Source organism: Mandrillus leucophaeus, unplaced genomic scaffold (assembly GCF_000951045.1).
Source record: "Mandrillus leucophaeus isolate KB7577 unplaced genomic scaffold, Mleu.le_1.0 Scaffold286, whole genome shotgun sequence".
Lineage (NCBI taxonomy): Eukaryota > Metazoa > Chordata > Mammalia > Primates > Cercopithecidae > Mandrillus > Mandrillus leucophaeus.
The window spans coordinates 700,831-721,188 of record NW_012102987.1 but is presented as its reverse complement, the minus strand read 5'-3'; the positions used below and the strand labels follow the sequence as shown (position 1 = coordinate 721,188).

The window sequence follows — 20,358 nt, the reverse complement described above, 5'->3', positions numbered from 1 at the left end:
CCCAGATAAGTTTGTATTTTTAGTAGAGATGGGGTTTCTCTGTGTTGGTCAGACTGGTCTCAAACTCCTGACCTCAGGTGATCCACCCACCTCGGCCTCCCAAAGTGCTGGGATTACAGATGTGAGCCACCACGCCCAGCCAAAAATTTATATTTTTAAAGTGAAAGCTAACTTCTAATTTTGGAAATTTTTATTGGGAGCAGGATATTATAATAATAGTCTTTAGTTATTACACCATTAAACATCAAGGTTTTTTACGTTGTTTCTATGCCTCCTCCCTCAAAAAACACCTCCTACAATAAAACTGAAAAATTGCGCAAAGATGTATTAGTGGAAGACCACTGCTTAATTTACACCAATGAAGAATATAAAGCAGAGAAGTGCTCCTTGGGGCAAAGGCAATTGGCAGAAAGCTGAAGAACATTTTCATAATGAGTTAGAAATACAGATCATCAGGAATATCCAGGAAGCGTTAGTGATTGCCAGGCAGGCCTAAGAGACAGGAAACATTTAGCATGTTGGTAAACCATTTTAGCACATCAGCAAAAGCATATAAACAGCTTTAGGACTGGAAATTATTGCCATGGGGAAAGGCAACAATTAGAGGAACAATTCCAATTAAAAATGTAAGGATTGGTTCTTTAGATTAATTCTTGAGTTGCTCCCCTATGCCTGTGTAGCAGAATCTAACAGATAATCATGTTAAACAGGAAATTATATTTTAAAAATAAACTCTGAAATTCATAAAAAGGAAAATGTTAAAGAATGTAAAATTACACTGGTAGAATTTTTTTTTTTTTTTTGAAAATGAAGTTTCACTCTTGGTGCCCAAGCTGGTGTGCACTGGCATGATCTCTGCTCACTGCAACTTCCACCTCCTGGGTTCAAGCAGTTCTCCTGCCTCAGCCTCCCAAGTAGCTGGGATTACAGGCACGCGCCACTACGCCTGGCTAATTTTTTGTGTTTTTAGTAGAAATGGGGTTTCACCATGTTGACCACGCTGGTCTCGAACTCCTGACCTCAGTTGATCTGCCCACCTCGGCCTCCCAAAGTGCTGGGATTACGGGCATGAGCCAATTGCGCCTGGCAGACATTTTTTAAAATAGAAAAAAATAGTCCATTCATGATGCATGAATTAAAGAAAATATTGGTAACGTGTATGGTAACAGATCAGTAACTGAGAACCCAAAGGCTGCCCCAGGTTGCTTCCAATCCTGGTTCTGCCATGTTCCAGCTGTGTGACCTTGAGCAAACTACTTACCCTTTGTTTCAGTTTTTTCACCAGGAAAATGGGTTTTAATAGGATTGTTGTGTGGATTTAGTTAATAAGGAAAGTGTTTAGAACAGGCTTCCAAAATAGTAAGTGTTGTATGTGTTAGCTATTATTAATACATCCCAAATTTCCACTAAAGAAAATCTTCCCGAATTTGTATATGGGATTGTCAGAAAACAAATGGAAAAATCATAGTATAAACAGCCTATATGGCTGTAAAGGATTACACAAAACACATGATCTTTCTGAAGTAGTTTTTTTAAAAGAAAAAAAAATAGAACTAACTTCTCCTCCCTTGATTTTCACTTTTTAGAGTGGTGAAACCAGAACAATATCTCACTTTCATTATACTACCTGGCCAGATTTTGGAGTCCCTGAATCACCAGCTTCATTTCTCAATTTCTTGTTTAAAGTGAGAGAATCTGGCTCCTTGAACCCTGACCATGGGCCTGCGGTGATCCACTGTAGTGCAGGCATTGGGCGCTCTGGCACCTTCTCTCTGGTAGACACTTGTCTTGTTTTGGTAAGTGCTTCTTGCGATCTCATTTTAATCTCATTGATTTTTTTTTAAATTGCTTCCACTGGCAAGGAATAAGCACCGATGTTGTATCATAGAACTGAGGTTTTTCAACTTTTAACTTCTACTTTTGGAAAAACCTAAAAATCTCATTTCCATGTTTGCTACTGCGTCTTATTCATGACTGGTAGAAATGTATCCAAGATGATTTTAGAGATTCCTAAGAAGATGTTTTTCTTCCTGGTAGCTTTATATTACAGAAATAATAGGTCTCTTCCCCTCATTTTTTCAAATATAAATTCATATGTAATACTGACTTCCTCCTCAGACAAATACTTTATCTCATTTTTTTTAATTTAAAAGCTAGGGATAATGATAGACATATTTCACAGGGTTGCTGTGAGAATTCAATGAATTAATACATTAAGGGACACTTAGAAGGTCCCTGGTGTTTTCTGAGCGTTCCATAAATGTCAGTATTACTGTTACTCGCCTGAGGTTCCTGTCTGTGCCCCCAAGGGCTAATTCTTTCTGCACCAGTCAATCCCAGTCCCAGCCTGTATACAGCCTAAATCTTTTTTTCTCTTTTTAGGACCTTTATTTTTTCCTTACTGGCCTCTTTCCCACCATCTTTAGATGGGTGCTGTGTATCCAGACATCGTGTCTGTAGTGCAGACATGAAGGAGGCGGAAGGGCAGTGAGCAGAAAGGTTGACTCCTGCCATGACTTAAAAAAAAAAAAGTCCTTATACTAGTCAGAACTGATTATAAATCTTTCCTTTAACCAGTGACTGGCCAGAAGTAATGAGATTACTATGACTGGTTTGGAATCAAGTGTGAATCAGCTGAAGAATCAGAGTCCTCCATCTGCTTGAGTGGTTGAGATGTGCGAGGGATGAGAGGCTGGGATAGTTGCTGTGTGTGTAACAGTTACAGCTCCAGGGTTAAATTATCGCTGTTCTTTCAGAGGAGAAAATGCAGAGCAAAAGTCTTAGCAATGATCCTGCATTGATTCTGTTTCCTGGGTTCCAATAACCAAAAATTTGTCTGATATTTGCCTTTCTTGCAGATGGAAAAAGGAGATGATATTAACATTAAACAAGTGTTACTGAACATGAGAAAATACCGAATGGGTCTTATTCAGACCCCAGATCAACTGAGATTCTCATACATGGCTATAATAGAAGGAGCAAAATGTATAAAGGGAGATTCTAGTATACAGGTAAACTTTATACACGTTTAAAATCATGTCTATTTGTTAAATACACATAGCATCAAATAACTGCACTCCACTTGAGCCCTTGTCTTTGTTTCAAACAGTACGTTTGAATTTTTGTGGTAAATCCAGTTGGCTGTCTGAAAATTGTAAAATTTTAGCTAGCTTCCTCATATGTACTCAGCCTCAGGTTAAATCCTGTCTGTTACTTAAAAGCCGTTGTAGAAACAAGATTTCATTAAAGAAACTGAATTTTTCATTTTGGGGGTGGTTACGCTTTTAATTATTAAAGTAGCTGGAAACTTCAGATACTTTTGCCTCCATTACACACTAATACTTGGTTTATATAATATTTGACTTTATAACAAGCAACTTGAATATTTATGGCAGATATAATGAAATTCCAGCAAAATGTTACATTCTTCTGGTTGATGGCTTTATTCTCATGAAGCTATTTTTACTGCATATTTGTAGAACCTAAATTCAAAGACTGATCAGAAGTTTGTGTTATGCGGCCTGGCGCGGTGGCTTAAGCCTGTAATCCCAGCACTTTGGGAGGCCGAGGCGGGTGGATCACGAGGTCAGGAGATCGAGACTGTCCTGACTAACATGGTGAAACCCCGTCTCTACTGAAAATACAAAAAACTAGCCGGGCGTGGTGGCGGGCGCCTGTAGTCTCAGCTACTTGGGAGGCTGAGGCGGGAGAATGGCGTGAACCCGGGAGGCGGAGCTTGCAGTGAGCCGAGATCCGGCCACTGCACTCCAGCCTGGGAGCACAGCGAGACTCCGTCTCAAAAAAAAAAAAAAAAAAGAAGAAGAAGTTTGTGTTATGCATTAAGTTAAAATGTAAAATAGAAACAACCACAGACTCCATTTTTTGTATGGTTTAATCACATCGTATTGGACGTAAGCAGATACTGTAAATTGATGTGTAATATAAGATAGACTGACTTTTCATTCTATTTCTCATATGTGAACATATTTACTAGCACTTTCATTTCTATGATTACTAGCCAATACAGGACTATAACTTAGACCCTTGGTGTCAGAATAAAGGTTTATTTTAAAAGATTTTTTCCAAATCTTTAAATAGCATTAAAATATTCTTAATGAACATAAACCTTAGGGTACTCAGAGCCAAAATACTCAATGTGTGGAAAACTCAGCCCACAGAGCATGTCGTGCTTCAGACACTAGACTTTGGGAACACTGGGTTTCCTGGGATTACTTTGGCAGTGATCAGTGATTTAGGTGAAGTAAAAGTTATTTCAGATGTTTAAGATTAGGAAAATTTCCCTTTCTAATCGCAGTGAGCTTTCACCAACTTAAATCTGGAGTTCAAAAAGAAAATCAAGTAGTTCAGTCAGATTTCCCCATGCCTTCACAGCCTGCATGCCGCCCTCACAGCCTGCTTCCTGGCTGTGGTGAGGTGGGTCACTGGGAGGGAAGTGTATGGTCCTTTGGATTGTGTCTTTCCTACCAGTGCTTTTTTTTAAGTTTTGTATCTTTAGTTTTAGAATACATGCTTTATCTGAGGATGGATCCTTTTTTATCACAGAGATCAGTTTTTCTGGACACTTTTTTGTGGAGTCTTTGACAGTGCAGTTTGTGGCTAGGAAGGATTTTTTTCTGTTAATTTATCTGGTATGGTAGAGTCCTCAGACTCTCAATTCTACAGCATTTTCTGCCCCTGTTCCAGATAGGACATTGGAAACATCTTTGTCCTTCAGGTACTCAGGATCAGAAAAGCCTGCTACCCCTTCCAAGGGGTTAATTTCTGCAGAAATGGTTGTGGCATTCGGAGAATCTCTGTCTTTTAATTGGTGCATTTAGACCATTGGCATATGAAGTGATTACTGATAAAGTTGGATTAATACATACATACCACACGTGCTACTGTTTTTTTTTCTTTTTTTGAGACACAGTTTCGCTCTTTTTGCCCAGACTGGAGTGCATGGCGTAGTCTCGGCTCACTGCAGCCTCCGCCTCCCAGGTTCAAGTAATTCCCCCTACTCAGCTTCCCGAGTAGCTGGGATTACAGGTGCCTGTCACCACTCCTGGACTAATTTTGCATTTTTAGTAGAGATGGGGTTTCACTGTGTTGGCCAGGCTGGTCTCCAACTCCTGACCTCAGGTGATCTGCCTGCCTTAGCTTCCCAAAGTGCTGAGATTACAGGCGTGAGCCAACGCACCCAGCCCAAAGTGATTGTATCTTAAGTCCGTAAATATGTATAATTATAATCTTAAAGTATGTATTCATTTACAGAAAACTTTCAAGGACCTTGACATTCCTGTAGATATATAGGCTATTTGTAATTGCCTTTCAGCACAAGGTCAGGCATAAATACTTAAGCTGGTTGCTGGTATTACCACATATTGATTAGCAAATTCCCAGTATTGATGACAGTAAACCTCCCAGAGTAAATATCTAGTTTGGCAATTCAGAACTAATGTTGTAAGATCTACAAAAAATTAGCTGGGCGTGGTGGCACATGCCTGTAATCCCAGTTACTTGGGAGGCTGAGGTAGAAGAATTGCTTGAGCCCGGGAGATAACGAGTGAGGGCTCAGGAAATGTAGTATCTTCTAGTTGAGCTGAGATTGTGCCACTATACTCTAGCCTGAGTGAAAGACGAGACTTGGTCTCATGGAGAAACCCTGTTTCTACTGAAAATACAAAATTAGCCAGGTGTGGTGGTGCCTGTAATCCCAGCTACTGATCTACTACAGGCACGCGCCGCCACGCCCGGCCTAATTTTTGTATTTTTGGTAGAGAAGGGGTTTCACCATGTTGCCCAGACTGGTCTCAAACTCCTGATCTCAAGTGATCCGCCCACCTCGGCCTCCCAAAGTGCTGGGATTACAGGCATGAGCCAGTGTGCCAGGCATGCTTTTTTCTTTTTAATACCTCTGGTACATGATGACAGTGAGACAAATTAGAAACTAGTTTATCCATTCTATGAATGGATTTCCCAGAGACTTTTTAAAGATCTAAATACAAGCATTGCTTTTAACAGTACCATATTGCACAAGAGTAACTCCAGGGAATGAATGTTCCATAAGTTCCAAAAAACTGTAAGTTGCAATATTACATCTCTGTTTAAAATCATTAAACTCCTCGGGCAATAAGTAGAGTATTCCTTATTATTTTTTTGTTGTTGTTGAGTCGGAGTCTTGCTCTGTTGCCCAGGCTGGAGTGCAGTGGTGTGATCTTGGCTCACTGCAAGCTTCTCCTCCTGGGTTCACACCATTCTCCTGCCTCAGCCTCCCGAGTAGCTGGGACTACAGGCGCCCGCCACCACGCCCGGCTAATTTTTTTTTTTGTATTTTTTAGTAGAGACGGGGTTTCACCGTGTTAGCCAGGATGGTCTCGATCTCCTGACCTCGTGATCCGCCCACCTCAGCCTCCCAAAGTGCTGGGATTACAGGCGTGAGCCACCGCGCCCGGCCAAGTATTCCTTATTAATTAGATCCAAGACTGCTTGCTTCCTGGATAAGATCTTCAAAGAAGGCCATCCCTGTCCATACCGAGTCATTTGGGCCAGTGTAGTCATAGTTAATCAAAACCATTGGCTCCCACTGCTTCTACCTGTACCACCTGCCACTGGCAGATACGTAGATGGTGGTCATGTCCTCATCCTTTCAAGGACTCGAGAGACTGTAGTCGCAGTGTGTAGCTTATATATGCCTTTTTCTTCTCTGGCTTGTAAGTTGTCGCTGCTTTCATCTGCAGGGCCCAGATGCACTCTTCTTCCTCTACCTTCATCCCTAGGAATGGTGACAAGGGAGGAAACGTAGTATTTTCTAGACATGATGCTGGGCTCTTCACATGCCATCTCATTAGTTACAGCTGTCTCCCAGGGTAGATGATGACATCCTCTTTCGTAGAAGAAACGGAAATTTCTCTTCATTTTGGTCCGAATCCTGGTTTGGGTTGCCGTATACTCCTGAAGTCCATGCTAGAGGCATGCTGGAGGGTGTTTCCCTAGCCCAGTGGTGGGCTAGCCAGCCTCCTGGGGCTGCTAGTGTACCTGATATCACAACCCTGATAGTTAAAGTCCTTTAGCGTCATAAGGACCTACTTGGAAATCTCACTGTTGGTTCCGCCCTAGACTGAACAGTGGCAAGGAGCAAGAAGGTTCCAGATCACATTCAAGCACCACTGTGGTCAGTACTCCAGTGTTACATACCTGTGGATTAGAAATGGATTAAGATTCAAGCAAAATCTACCTTGGCTGAAATCTTTTTTAAAAAATTTGTGGTTTTTGTGCAGTGCCACTGTATTTTTTTATTTTTTTGTTTTTTTGTTTTGTTGTTTTATTGAGACGGAGTCTTGCTCTCTCGCCCAGGCTGGAGTGCAGTGGTATGATCTCGGCTCACTGCAACCTCTACCTCCCGGGTTCAAGTGATTCTCCTACCTCAGCCTCCCAAGTAACTGGGACTACAGGTGCCCACACCACACCCAGCTAATCTTTTGTACTTTTAGTAGACATGGGGTTTCACCATGTTAGCTAGGATGGTCTCGATCTCCTGACCTCTTGATCCACCTGCCTTGGCCTCCCAAAGTGTTGGGATTACAGGCGTGAGCCACCACGTGCCCCGGCCTTTGTTTTTGATTGACACTTAGTAATTGTACCTATTTATGGGGTTCAGTGAGATATTTTGATACATTTACACATTATGTAATGATCAAATTAGACTATTTAGCACATCTGTCACCTCATACATTTATCTTTGTGGTGAAAACATTCAAAATCCTCTCTTCCAGCTATTTTGAAATGTATTTTTCATTATATATTATTATATGCTAATATATTTCATAGTACTTGAAATATATATGTATATGTAAATATTTCAAAATAGCTAGAAGAGAGGATTTTATGTATATATAAAGTGTGTATGTATATACATTTTTTTTGAGATAGGGTCTCATTCTCTTGTTCAGGCTGGTGTGCAGTGGCACGATCATGGCTCACTCATTGCAGCCTCAACCACCTGGGCTCATGGGATCCTCCTGCCCTAGTCTCTTAAGTAGTTGGGACTGCAGGCGCATGCCACCACATGTGGCTCATTTTTAAATATTTGTAGAGACTGGATCTCACCATGTTGCCCAGGTTGGTCTCAAACTCCTGGGCTCAAGTGATCTCCCGCCCCAGCCTCCCAAACTGCTAGAATTGCGGACATGAGCCACCACACCCTGTCTGAAATATTAAATATTATTAATCATAGTCATTCAACTGTGCAGTAAAACACCACAACTCATTCCCCTATTGAACTGTTGTTCAGTTTCTCCCCATGCCCACTCTTCCCTACTCTCCAAAGCCTCCAGTAGGTACTGTTCTTCTCTCTGCTTCTATGAGGTTAACTTTTTTAGATTCCACATATGAGAAAGTGCACTATTTGTCTTTCTGTACTTGACCTAATGTCCTCCAGTTTCATCCATTTTGCCACAAAAGACAGGATTTCTTTTTTTTATGGCCAAATAGTATTACTATATATGTGTGTGTGTGTATGTGTGTATGTGTGTATATATGTATATATTACGTATATACGTATACGTGTATATATAACATACGCATATATATGTGTATCTATAACATGTATATGTATATACATTATATATACACGTATACGTATATACGTGTGTGTGTGTATATACATTCCACATTTTCCTTCTCCCTCCATTCATTGATGGACATTTAGGTTGATTCCATATCTTGACTATTGTGAATAGTGCTACAATAAGCACAAGAGTGCCAATATGCCTTTGAAATCCTAATTTCATTTCCTTTGGATAAATACCCAGTAGTGGGATTGCTGGATCATATGATAGTTCTATTTTTAATCTTTTAAGGAACCTTTATACTGTTTTCCAAAATGGCTGTACTAATTTACATTCCACCAGCCGTGTACAGGAGTTCCCCTTTCTCCACATTCATGCCAGCATTTATTTTTTGTCTTTTTGATAATAGTCATTCTAATTGGGGTGTGGTAATATCTCAGTGTGGTATTGATTTGCATTATTCTGATTAGTGATATTGACCATTTTCTCATGTAGCTATTGGCTCTTTGTATGTCTTTTAAGAAATGACTATTCAGGTCTTTTACCTCTTTTTAATTGGATTATTTGTGTTTTCTGCTCTGCTATTGAATTTTGTTTGAGTTTCTTATATATTCTGGATATTCATCCCTGTCAGATGTGTAGTTTGCAGATATTTTCTTCCATTCTGTAGATTGTCTCTTCAGTCTGTTGATTGCTTCCTTTGCTGTACAGAAACTTTTTAGTTTGATGTAATCCCATTTGTCTGTTTTTGCTTTTGGGGTCTTATACAAAAGACCCTTCCCTTGCCCACACCAATGTCCTGAAATGTTTCCCCTATCTTTTCTTCTAGTATTTATATTTGGGGTCTTATATTAAGTCTTTAGCCCATTTTGAGTTGATTTTTTTAATATGGTGAGAGATAGGGGTCTAGTTTCATTCCTGGACATGTAGATATCCAGTGTTCCCAACGCCATTTATCAAAGAGGCTGTCCTTCACCAGTGTGTATTCTTGGCGTCTTTGTCAAAAATAAATTGGCTGTAAATACGTGGATTTATTTCCATGCTCTCCTGTTTTATTGGTCTTTACATCCATTTTTATGGTAGTAGCATGCTATTTTGGTTACTGTAGCTTTGTAGTATATTTTGAGGTCAGAGAGTGTGATGCCCCCAGCTTTGTTCTTTTTGCTAAAAATTGCTTTGGCTTTTGGCGTCTTTTATGATTCCATACAAATTTTAGGATTATTTATTCTGTTTCTAAGAAGAATGTCATTGGTGTTTTCACTGGATTGCATTGAATCTGTAGATCACTTTGTAGCATGGACATTTTAACAGTATTAATTTTAATCCATGAACATAGGCTATCTTTCCATTTATGTCCTCTTCAACTTTTTCCATTAATGTTTTACAATTTTCATTATAGAGATCTTTCACCTCCTTGGTTAAATTTATTCCCAGGTAATTTTTTTGAAAATGGAATTGCTTTCTTGATTTCTTTTTTTCAGGTAGTTTGCTAGTGATGTATAAAATTCTACTGATTTTTATTTGTTGATTTTGTATCCTGCAACTTTACTGAATTTGTTTATTACAACAGTTTTTTGGTAGAGTCTATAGGGTTTTCTATATATAAGATTATGTCTTCTGCAAACAGAGACAATTCGACTTCCTCCTTTCCAGTTTGAATGCCCTTTCTCTTTCTTTTGGTTAATTGCTCTGGCTAGGGCTTACAGAATTATGCTGAATAAAAGTGTTGAAAGTAGGCATTCTAGCCTGGTGCCACACCTGGAATCCCAGCAGTTTGGGAGGCTGAGATGGGCAGATCACGAGGTCAAGAGATTGAGACCACCCTGGCCAACATGGTGAAACTCTGTCTCTACTAAAAATACAAAAATTAGCCGGGTATGGTGACACGCGCCTGTAGTCCCAGCTACTCAGGAGGCTGAAACAGGAGAATTGCTTGAACCCGAGAGGCGGAGGTTGTAGATCACACCACTGCACTCCAGCCTGGTGACAGAGCAAAACTCCAGCTCAAAAAAGGAAAAAAAAAAAAAAAGGAATTGGGCATCTCTGTCTTGTTCCAGATCTTAAGAGGAAAAGCTTTCAACTTTTTCATGTTCAGTATGATACTAACTATGGGTTTGTCATACGTGGCTTTGTGTTGAGGCACAGTTTCCTCCATACCTAATTTGTTGAGAGTTTTTATCACGAAGGTATGTTGAATTTTTTTTTTTTTTGAGGCAGAGTCTTGCTCCGTTGCCCAGGCTGGAGTGCAGTGGCGCAGTCTCGGCTCACTGCTGCCTTCGCCTCGTGGGTTCAAGCGATGCTTGTGCCGCAGCCACCCAAGTGGCTGGAATTACAGGCCTGTACCACCATATCCAGCTGTTTTTTGTATTTTTAGTAGAGATGAGGTTTCACCATGTTGGCCAGACTGGTCCCAAACGCCTGACCTCAAGTGATTCACCTGCCTCAGCCTCCCAAAGTGCTGGGATTACAGGTATGAACCACTGTGCCCAGCTGGTATGTTGAATTTTATTAAATGGTTTTTCTGCATCTATTGAAATGATCATATGGTTCTTGTCCTTGATTCTGTTGATTTGATAGATCATGTTTATTGATTTGCATATGTTGAACCATCCTTTCATCCCTTGGATGAATCCCACTTGGTCATGGTAAATGATGTTTTTAATATATTGTTGAATTCAGTTTCCTATTATTTCATTCAGGATTTTTGCGTCCATGTTCATCAAGGATATTGGCCTGTAGTTTTCTTTTTTGTTGTATCCTTGTCTGGTTTTGGTATCAGGGTAATGCTGGCCTTATAGAATGATTCTGTAAGATTTCTCTCTTCAATTTTTTGAATAGTGTGAAAAGAATTAGTATTATTTAAATGTTTGGTAGAATTCAGCCATGAAGCCATCAAGTCCTGGGCTTTTCTTTGATGGGAGACTTTTTATTACTGATTCAATCTCACTCTTTATTGGTCAGTTCAGGTTTTCTGTGTCTTCATGGTTCAGTTTTGATAGCTTGTGTGTCTAGGAATTTAGCCATTTCCTCTAGGCTTTCCAATTTGTTGGCATACAGTTGTTTATAATAGTCTCTTACAATACTTTGTTTATGGTACTAGTTGTAATGTCTCCTTTTTCATCTCTGAATTTGATTCTTTTTTTTTTTTTTAGTCTACTATAGGTTTGTTGATTTTGTTTACCTTTTCTAAAAAACAATCTTTGGTTTTGTTGATCTTTTGTATCTTTTTTAGTCACTTTATTTCCATTCTTCTGGTCTTTATTATTTTCTTTGTTCTGCTTATTTTGGGTTTAGTTTATTATTTTCTAGTTCCTTTGCATCAGGTTGTTTATTTGAGATCTTTCTACTTTTTTTTTTTTTTTTTTGAGGCAGAGTTTCACTCTGACCCCCAGACTGGAGTGCAGTGGCACGATCTTGACTCACTGCAACCTCCGCCTCCCGGGTTCAAGTGATTTTTATGCCTCAGCCTCCCAAATACCTGGGATTACAGGTGCCCACCACCACGCCCGGCTAATTTGTGGTAGAGACGGGGTTTCACTGTGTTGGCCTCACCTCCTCACCTCAGGTGATTCCGAAAGTTCTTGGGCGTGAGCCACCCGCCTGGCCTGACTGTGATTTTTTTCTTTTTTTAATTTGTTGAGACTTGTTTCGTGGCCTAATATATGGTCCATCATGGAGAATGTTCCATGTGCTGATGAGAAAAATGTGTATTCTGTGGCTGTTGGAGGGAATGTTCTGTAAATGTGTGTTAGGTCCATTTGGCCTAGAGTGCAGTTTAAATCCTGTGTTTCTTTGTTGACTTTCTGTGTGGGTGATCTGTCCATTGCTGGAAGTGGGATGTAGCATTCTCTGCTGTTACTGTATTGCAGTCTGTGTCTCCCTTTAGGTCTGATAATATCTGCTTTATATTGTGTGCACCAGTGTTGGGTGCATAGATGCCTGAAATCATTACATCCTCCTGCTGAATTGACCGCTTTGACCTTTGTTTCTTTTTACAGTTTTTGGCCTGAAGTCTACTTTATCAAAATATAGCTACTCCTCTTCTCTTTATGGTTTTAATTTGCATGGAATATCATTTCTCATGCCTTCACTTTCAGGCTTAGTGTGTCCTTACAGGTGAAGTGAGTGTCTTGTAGGTAACATAGAGTTGGATTTTGTTTTTTGTTTTTTCATCCATTCAGCCACTATGTCTTTTCATTGAAGTATTTAATCTACTTACATTCAAGGGTATTATTGATAGATAAGGACTTACACCTGCCATTTTGTTAATTATTTTCTGTTTGCTTTGCATATTCTTTATTCCTTTCTTTCTCTCTTATTGTTTACCTTTGTGGTTTGGTGATTTTCTATAGTGAGAAGCTTTGATTTATTTCTCTTATTTGTGTGTCTGCTGTAGTTACTTTTTTTCTTCGTGGTTACTATGAGGCTTACATTAAACATCTTATAGTTACAATAGAGTGTTTTAAGCTGATAACAACTTAACGTTTGTCTCATAAAATATTTTTGACTTTTACCCTCCCCTCAAACTTACACTTTCGTTGCTTAATTTACATCTTTTTATATTGTGTGATCCTTAACAACTTGTAGCTGTAGTTACCATTAACCATTTTTTACTTTTAACCTTCATAATGAGGATTTGAAAGATTATATTCCACGGTTATAGCAATGGAGTTTTCTGAATTTGGTAATTAATTTACCTCTGTCGGTGAGATTAGATTATCGTATGTTTTCATGATAGTAATTATACTTTTGCTTCCAGTCGAAGCAACTCCCTTAAGCATTTCTTGTAAGGCTAGTCTATTGGTAATAAATTCTTGCAGCTTTTGCTTGTCTGGGAAAGACTCCATTTTTCTTTCATTTCTGAAAGATAACTTTGCTAGTAGTTGTTATGTTTCAGCACTTTGAATATATTATCCCATTCTCTACAAGCCGTTCTTTCTTGGCATGAACAGGTTTTCTGAGAAATCTGTTGATAAGAACCTGCCGGATTCCCTTACACGTGACTTGATCCTTTTCTCTTGCTGCTTTTAGAATTCTCTATGTCTAACTTCTGATGGCTTTATTATAATGTACCTTGGAGAGAGGACCTCTTTGCATTGAATGGATTTAGCATGCTGTGAGTTTCATGGATCTGGATACCAATATTAAAATTATGTAACTATGACTAATAGTTGATTGTGGTCCTAGTATAGTTTGCCCTCAAATAGGTAAAAGTCTACGAGATTTTATTAAGATTATTATATTCAACTATATACTGATGTACATAAATATTAAATGCTTTATTGTTATAAAATTTTGAAATTAAAATAAGCATAGTTACAAGCTACAGTATGGCAAAATGCCTTTTTCTTTTTCACTCATCTTTTAGCATCATTGGGTTTTCTTAACTTGAATATATGATTTTAATTCATAAATTTTTTTTATTTAAGGAAAATAAATTTTTAGTGTTTTTTATTTCTCTTCCCTACCTAGAAACGATGGAAAGAACTTTCTAAGGAAGACTTATCTCCTGCCTTTGATCATTCACCAAACAAAATAATGACTGAAAAATACAATGGGAACAGAATAGGTTTAGAAGAAGAAAAACTGACAGGTGACCGATGTACAGGACTTCCCTCTAAAATGCAAGACACAATGGAGGAGAACAGTGAGAGGTAAGCTTTCTATAACTACATGCTGAAAGATGAGGCTTTTTGATTTTAGAAATAAATTTTATGGGATCAAGTGCCATAGGATTTCAGGTATGTAATTTTTACATTAGGAAAATACAATCACGCCTGTAATCCCAACACTTTGGGAGTCTGAGGCGGGAAGATCACTTGAGTCTAGGAGTTTGAGACCACCTGGGCAACATAGTGAGACCTTATCTCTACAGAAAATAAAATTAGCCAGGTGTGGTGATGCGAGCCTGTGGTCCCAGCCACTCTGGAGACTGAAGTGGGAGGATTGGTTGAGCCGGGGAGGTCGAGGCCGCAGTGAGCTGAGATAACCACCACTGCACTCCCACCTGGGTGACAAAGCAAGACCCTGTCTTATAAATAATAATAAATAATTATGTGGATATGATATATGATATGAAATAATATAGGCCCTTTTTTTATTGAATTGATATAACCTTTTTTTTTTTCTCTGTCACCCAGGCTGGAGTGCAGTGGCACAACCTCAGCTCACTGCTCCATCTCCTGGGTTCAAGCGATTCTCCTGCCTCAGCCTCTTGTGTAGCTGGGATTACAGGCACCCACCACCACGCCCAGCTAATTTTTGTATTTTTAGTAGAGAGACGGTTTCGCCATCTTAACAAGGCTGGTCTTGAACTCCTGACCTCAGGTGATCCACCCGCCTCAGCCTCCCAAGGTGCTGGGATTACAGGCATGAGCCACTGTGCCCGGCCAAAGAGCCACTGTGCCCGGCCAAATTAATACAACCTTTGTTTCTTACCTGAGGGTATTTGATGACAAAGATGTTCTCAAGGAGCTTTCAGCCAATACTTATAAATAGAAACCAATTCAAAAATCCTTTAAAACAATCATGATTGAGTGTAAAAGTTAATATAATTAGGTGCTAAAATATATGGTATGGTACAGAAAGTAATATGAATATCTGCCATTTGTACTATAGTTATAACGTAACTGATAATACGCCTTTAATAAAACATTTAAACATGTAAGCTTAATTCCATTACTGGAGGAAGAAAAAGGCGTTTTTTAAAAAATCCGTATGACTGTGGCATCTATTCAGAATTTTAAATTACAACTACATTTCTAAGACTGTCTGTCACAGATTAGGAAGCTGGTAACCTGGTATAAGTCACATAGCAAAGTGAATGAGCTTTTTATTTGCTCTGTCCTGCATGTCTGAATACCTTTTCTTCTTCACTTTTTGCCAAACATACTTCTTATTGTGGGGATTTTATCTTGTGGTTGTATTTGTTAGATTGGAATGAAAATAGTCAAGGTCTGCCATACATTATAGCTTCACTGCTCTATTTTCCTAATATAAAAATTAAACGTGAAATTTTATCAGTGCTAATAACATATTCCAATACCTAATACACGTATTATTATAGATTACAGTGGAAGAGTTTATTATGGTTTAGCAACGTTATTCCTAATTTTTGACTTCAGTAGTTTTAGAGTGCAAAAGAAAGCATGATGTCTTTTGGTTCCTTTTTTCATCTTAAATAGAGTACCTTTAAATCAGGAAGTAATAGTTTTAAATTACCTTAGCTTTTTCAATAATAAGGCTTTCAGATTCCTAGTGTTACTGCTTTTTTCCCCCTTTTATCTAGTACTATCTGCAGAATTAAATGAAAAACAGGCTTGATGACTGAAATGGCGTTCTTAGTATTTCAGAAGTGTTGAGTTTTAATCTACAAAGATTCAGACCAGCCATGTTAATCCCAGTGAGTTAAATCACTCATCCAAGGCTGCGAATACAGAGGAGACTAGAAAAACCACTCCGGAGTTACAGAGTGATTGCCAAAGGCTGTTTTATGGGGTCTGTGTGTGTATGTGCCTGTGCATGTTTTCACATGTGGTGGCGTTGTTTTCTTCTTTCCCTTTTTTCCTTTCGTGTCTGATAAATGAGACTGGTGCATGTTTGAAAGCAGAGAGAGAGTCCCAACAGAAAAGTAAGTGGAGAAGGCTGATTGCAAAAACAAGGTTACAGAAATAAAAAAGAGGAGGCCGGGCATGGTGGCTCACGCCTGTAATCTCAGTGCTTTGGGAGGCCAAGGCAGGCAGATCACTTGAGGTCAGGAGTTCGAGACCAGCCTGGCCAACATGGTGAAACCCCGTCTCTGCTGAAAATAGAAAAATTAGCCAGGCATGCTGGCACACACCTGTTGTCCCAGCTACTTGGGAGGCTGAGGTGGAAGAATTGCTTGAACGCAGGAGGTTACAGTGAGCCAAGATCATACCACTATACTCCAGACTGGACAACAGAGCAAGACTCTATCTCAAAAAAAGATAAAAAGAAATGTAAAAGAAGAGCATAGGATCAGGGGTGTGAAATAAAGGTTACTCTGAACAGTTTTATTTTTTAATCAGTCCCAGTAATTTTTAATACCTATAGATAGCTTTGCATTAAAGATCCTAATAAGTCTTATCGAAAGAATTTCAACTTTTTTTTCCCCCCTCCAAGATGGAGTCTCGCTCTGTCACCCAGGTTGTTGAAGTACAGTGGCGCAATCTTGGCTCACTGCAACCTCCACCTCCTGGGTTCTAGCAATTCTCCTGCCTTAGCTTCCCAAGTAGCTGGGATTACAGGCCCCCGCCACCACACCCAGCTAATTTTTGTATTTTTAGTAGAGACAGGGTTTCACCGTGTTGGCCAGGTGAAACCTCCTGACCTTGTGATCCTCCCACCTCAGCCTCCCAAAGTGCTGGGATTACAGACGGGAGCACCATGCCTGGCCAGAATTTCAACTTTCAAAAGAAATAGAACACAGTACTTTCTTGTATTCATTTTCATTGTTGAATATCCTCCAAAGCAGTGTTTTTCAAATTGAAGGTCAAATCACATAGTTGTGAAGTTTATTGGATTATAAGCGTTTTAAAACATTATCAGCATATCAAAAATAATAACATGAATTTAACAGATGCTGGCGAAGTTGTGGAGAAAAAGGAAAGTTTAAACGCTGTTGGTGGGAGTGTCAATTAGTTCAACTATTGTGGAAGACAGTGTGGTGATTCCTCAAAGACCTAAAAACAGAAATACCATTCAACCCAGCAGTCCCATTACTGGTCTACACCCAGAAGAATATAAGTCACTGTACTATAAAGACACATGCACGTGTATGTTGATTGCAGCACTGTTCACCATAGCAAAGACATGGAATCAATCTAAATGCCCATCAATGATAGACTGCATCAAGAAAATGTGGTACATACACAGCATGGAATGCTGTGCAGCCATAATAAAGAACGAGATCATGTCCTTTATAGGGCCTTGAATGGAGCTGGAGGCCATTATCCTTAGCAAACTAATGCAGGAACAGAAAACCAAATACCACATGTTCTTACAAGTGAGAGCTAAATGATGAGAACACACGGACACATAGAGGGGAACAGCACACACTGGGGCCTGTCGGAGGGTGGAGGGTGGGAGGAGGGGGACAGTCAGGAAAAGTGACTGATGGGTACTGGGCTTCATACCTGGGGGATGAAATAATCTGTACCCTCCACGACACAAGTTTCAAGCTTACATAACAAGCCTGCGTGTGTGTGTACCCCTGAACTGAAAAAGAATTTTAACCTGTCTTTATACATGTATGTGTGATGTGTAAATTCCGTATATTTACATATGCATTGTGTACATATGTAAGTGTGTGTGTGAGGGTACTCTGTTGTGAGGCTGTTTCTTACTGTAGGTTACAGTCTGAGTTTGAAAGCCAGTATTCTCAATTACAGTCCAACCCAGAAACCCAGTTCACTGAGAGTGAGAAACAACTTGGACATATGAAAAGTCTGGAGCAGACAGAGTGTCTCATGCCCGTAATCCCAACACTCGGGGAGGCTGAGGCGGGTGGATCACTCGAGCCTAGCAGTTCAGGACCAGCCTGCGCAACATGGCAAACCCTGTCTCTACAAAAAATACAAAAATTAGCCAAATGTGGTGGTACATGCCTGTAGTCTCAAGGGAGGCTGAGGTGGGAGGATTGCTTGAGCCCAAGAGGTTGAGGCTGCAGGGAGCCATGATCACACCACATGATCTTCTGTGGGCAAGGGTCCACGGGAGGCATAGGGTCCACGGGAGGCATAGGGTCCACGGGAGGCATTCCCGTTGATTAATGGCCTAAGTTGCATAAATATAAATATATGGGAAAACCTGGGCAGGTCCCACTTGGCAAGTGATTACACAGACTAATTTCTTTAGGCCCCACTAGGAAGAAAAGATTTTATCACAAATCGAGAGTAGTCTGTCATTCTCTGGAATTGTGTTCTTAAATTAGATAAAGGCATGCCTTGGTATTTGTCTCTAGTCCATTCCTGAATCATGTAGTGCACTTTTGGAAAGCAAAAACCTCCATTCCATTCTTTTAAATGAGAAAAATAGTATGTTCTCAGCCCAACCAGAAAGCATAATCAGTTCCCCCAAATATAGTACAAAACCTTTTAAACTCCTATATAGCATTTAAAGCACTAATTATGTAATCATACAACACTTAATGGACTCATTATTGGGCTTATATGGTAAATGACAAAATACTAGATACAAATTATAATTGCCTTTTATACTGCAATGAAAATAAAAAATGAAATAATATGTTAAAGATTATATCTAAATTGGAAGCTTGTTACCGATACCCCCAGGCTCCTGGCAAAAGCTGAGAAAGGGTCCATGGGAGGCTAACCCCCCTCTCTGGTTTTATACATATTTTGCCTGCACTTGAACACAAATGTTTTTCACTAGCAGGTACATGCATATTTGTGATAGTGAATTTTCAATTCAGAGAGTGAATTCTGAGTAAGAATTTTTGCAAGTCATTATAGCAGATATTCAGATGGAGTTCAGACAGCCAGGGATACCTGTGTACATGATAACAAAAAGTGAAAAAGACATGAGAAAGCACCATAAGATGAACAAAAATAGCAAAACACAGTCCGTCCTCAAGTTGCGGAATATGTTATGAAGATAAAACAAGTACCCAAGTTAGCACATTATTAGTAAATTATAAATTACTTCAAATTAAATGCCGTAAGAATAGAAGGGCTAGAGGGGGTGGAGCGAGGATAATCGAGTATAATTGAAATGAGAGGACAGGAGAGAAGGGAAGGTTTCTATTTTAGTGGGGAACAAATTTGGAGAACAGCAAAAAATGGCAAGAACAAAGTTCTGCATAGCAGGAGAATATTGGCAAGCACTTGTGTGGACATGTGTTCTCAGTTCTCTTGGGTACGTATCTAGGAGTGGAATTGCTGGGTCATATGGTAACTCTATGTTTAACTTTTTGAGGGGCTGTCAAAAGCTGTTTTCTATGGCAGCTGAACCATTTTACATTCCCACTAACAATCTCTTGGGGAGAGAAGGTTCCAGTACACCAAAGAAGTGTAACATTGATTAAAGTATTCTAATACATAATTCAATTCAGATTTCTCGTCTGAAAGGTTCACCATATAGCTTTTTAAATAAACAGTTTTATGGAAAGATAATTTATATACCATAAAGTTTACTCCTTTCAAGTATACGATTCAGTGAATTTTAATACATTTACCAAATTGTGTAGCTGGCACCACGATCTAATTTGAGAACATTTTCCTGATCCCAACTTCTGTAGCTGTTTAAAAAATATTTCAAGATTAATCAAAGATTCATACTGTATTTAGTTGATGTGAGTCTTTGGTCTCCTTTCTACCTTTTCCTTCCTTCCTTGACATTGCTATTTTTGAAGCTTCTAGACCAGTTATCTTTTAGAATGCCTCATGCAATGCATTTCTTTAATCTTTATTTATCATAGTTCAATTCAGGTTAAACATCTTGACCAGGAAAAAAGTGGTCTCGATGTAGGAGACATTGAAGAGGGATTTGAGATTTTTAAGCACTACTGTGCACTAGGCCCTGTAACCAAAAAAAAAAAGTTTTAAATCCAGCTGCATGTCTAGGAGTATGCTCTAGAAAAATTACCATGGCAATAATATTTAATTTGAGGGTAGGGAAGCTAGTTAGGCCTTTGCTGTAATACAGAAAAGTGAAAAGAGGGGATGGAAGAAATAGTAACCTACATGTTGCCATTGGCCGTTTTTTTGTTTGTGTGTGTGTGTGTGTGTGTGTTTTTTTTTTTTTTTTTTTT

General features: G+C 39.3%; 1 protein-coding gene across 1 annotated transcript in view; it reads left to right on the top strand.

The window, feature by feature from the left end:
• Positions 1-20,358, top strand: part of PTPN2 (protein tyrosine phosphatase, non-receptor type 2) — a 73,942-nt gene that overhangs the window by 51,667 nt on the left and 1,917 nt on the right. Inside the window, exons 5-7 of the mRNA XM_011985529.1 lie at positions 1,587-1,796; positions 2,859-3,011; positions 14,040-14,221. Of these exons, the coding sequence (XP_011840919.1) occupies positions 1,587-1,796; positions 2,859-3,011; positions 14,040-14,221 (545 nt within the window). The remainder of the gene's footprint in view (positions 1-1,586; positions 1,797-2,858; positions 3,012-14,039; positions 14,222-20,358) is intronic.